Source organism: Camelina sativa, unplaced genomic scaffold, assembly GCF_000633955.1.
Source record: "Camelina sativa cultivar DH55 unplaced genomic scaffold, Cs unpScaffold08193, whole genome shotgun sequence".
NCBI classification, from domain to species: Eukaryota; Viridiplantae; Streptophyta; class Magnoliopsida; order Brassicales; family Brassicaceae; genus Camelina; species Camelina sativa.
This window is the reverse complement of record NW_010929260.1, coordinates 1-440: the sequence shown is the minus strand read 5'-3', so window position 1 is coordinate 440 and position 440 is coordinate 1. Positions and strand designations below refer to the sequence as shown.

The following is a 440-nucleotide window of genomic DNA, read 5'->3' as shown; positions in this document are numbered from 1 at the left end:
GCAGCAGCAGCAATGGCGGCTATCTGAGCAAAAGTAGCCTGCTGCTGTGAAATCTCACCACCACCTGCCTTTCTTACAACATCATTCTCATCTTCTGAGTCAGACTTGTCTTCCTCAAAGCCATACTCCTTCGCTTGTGCTTTCTTTGCTGCTTTCCTAACTTCTTCCTCCTCTTCGTTAAATTTAAAGCCACTACCACCATAGCCAGTTCCATGAGCTTGCTCAATACCCTGTTTCACTTTCGCCATGAAACCATCAGCAATTGCTTTCAGATCAGCAGGCACTGGCTGCTCAGAAAGTTCCAGGGCCTTGACCAAATCTGGTGCATATTTCGCATCATCCTCAGAGATAAATGTCACAGCGCAGCCTTTCCGCCCTGCCCTGCCTGTCCTGCCAACGCGATGTACATAGTCTTCATAGTGGTTCGGTGCATCAAAGTT

The 440-nt window shown here is 48.2% G+C and overlaps 1 protein-coding gene across 1 annotated transcript; it reads right to left on the bottom strand.

Annotated features, from left to right (window-relative positions):
* Positions 1–5: 5 nt before the first annotated feature.
* LOC109131919 (DEAD-box ATP-dependent RNA helicase 42-like) lies at positions 6–437 on the bottom strand (the record flags this gene model as incomplete). Its single annotated transcript, XM_019243090.1, has 1 exon — positions 6–437. A coding segment is annotated over one exon (432 nt), but the record flags the coding sequence as incomplete, so codon positions are not given.
* Between the last annotated feature and the right edge of the window lie 3 nt (positions 438–440).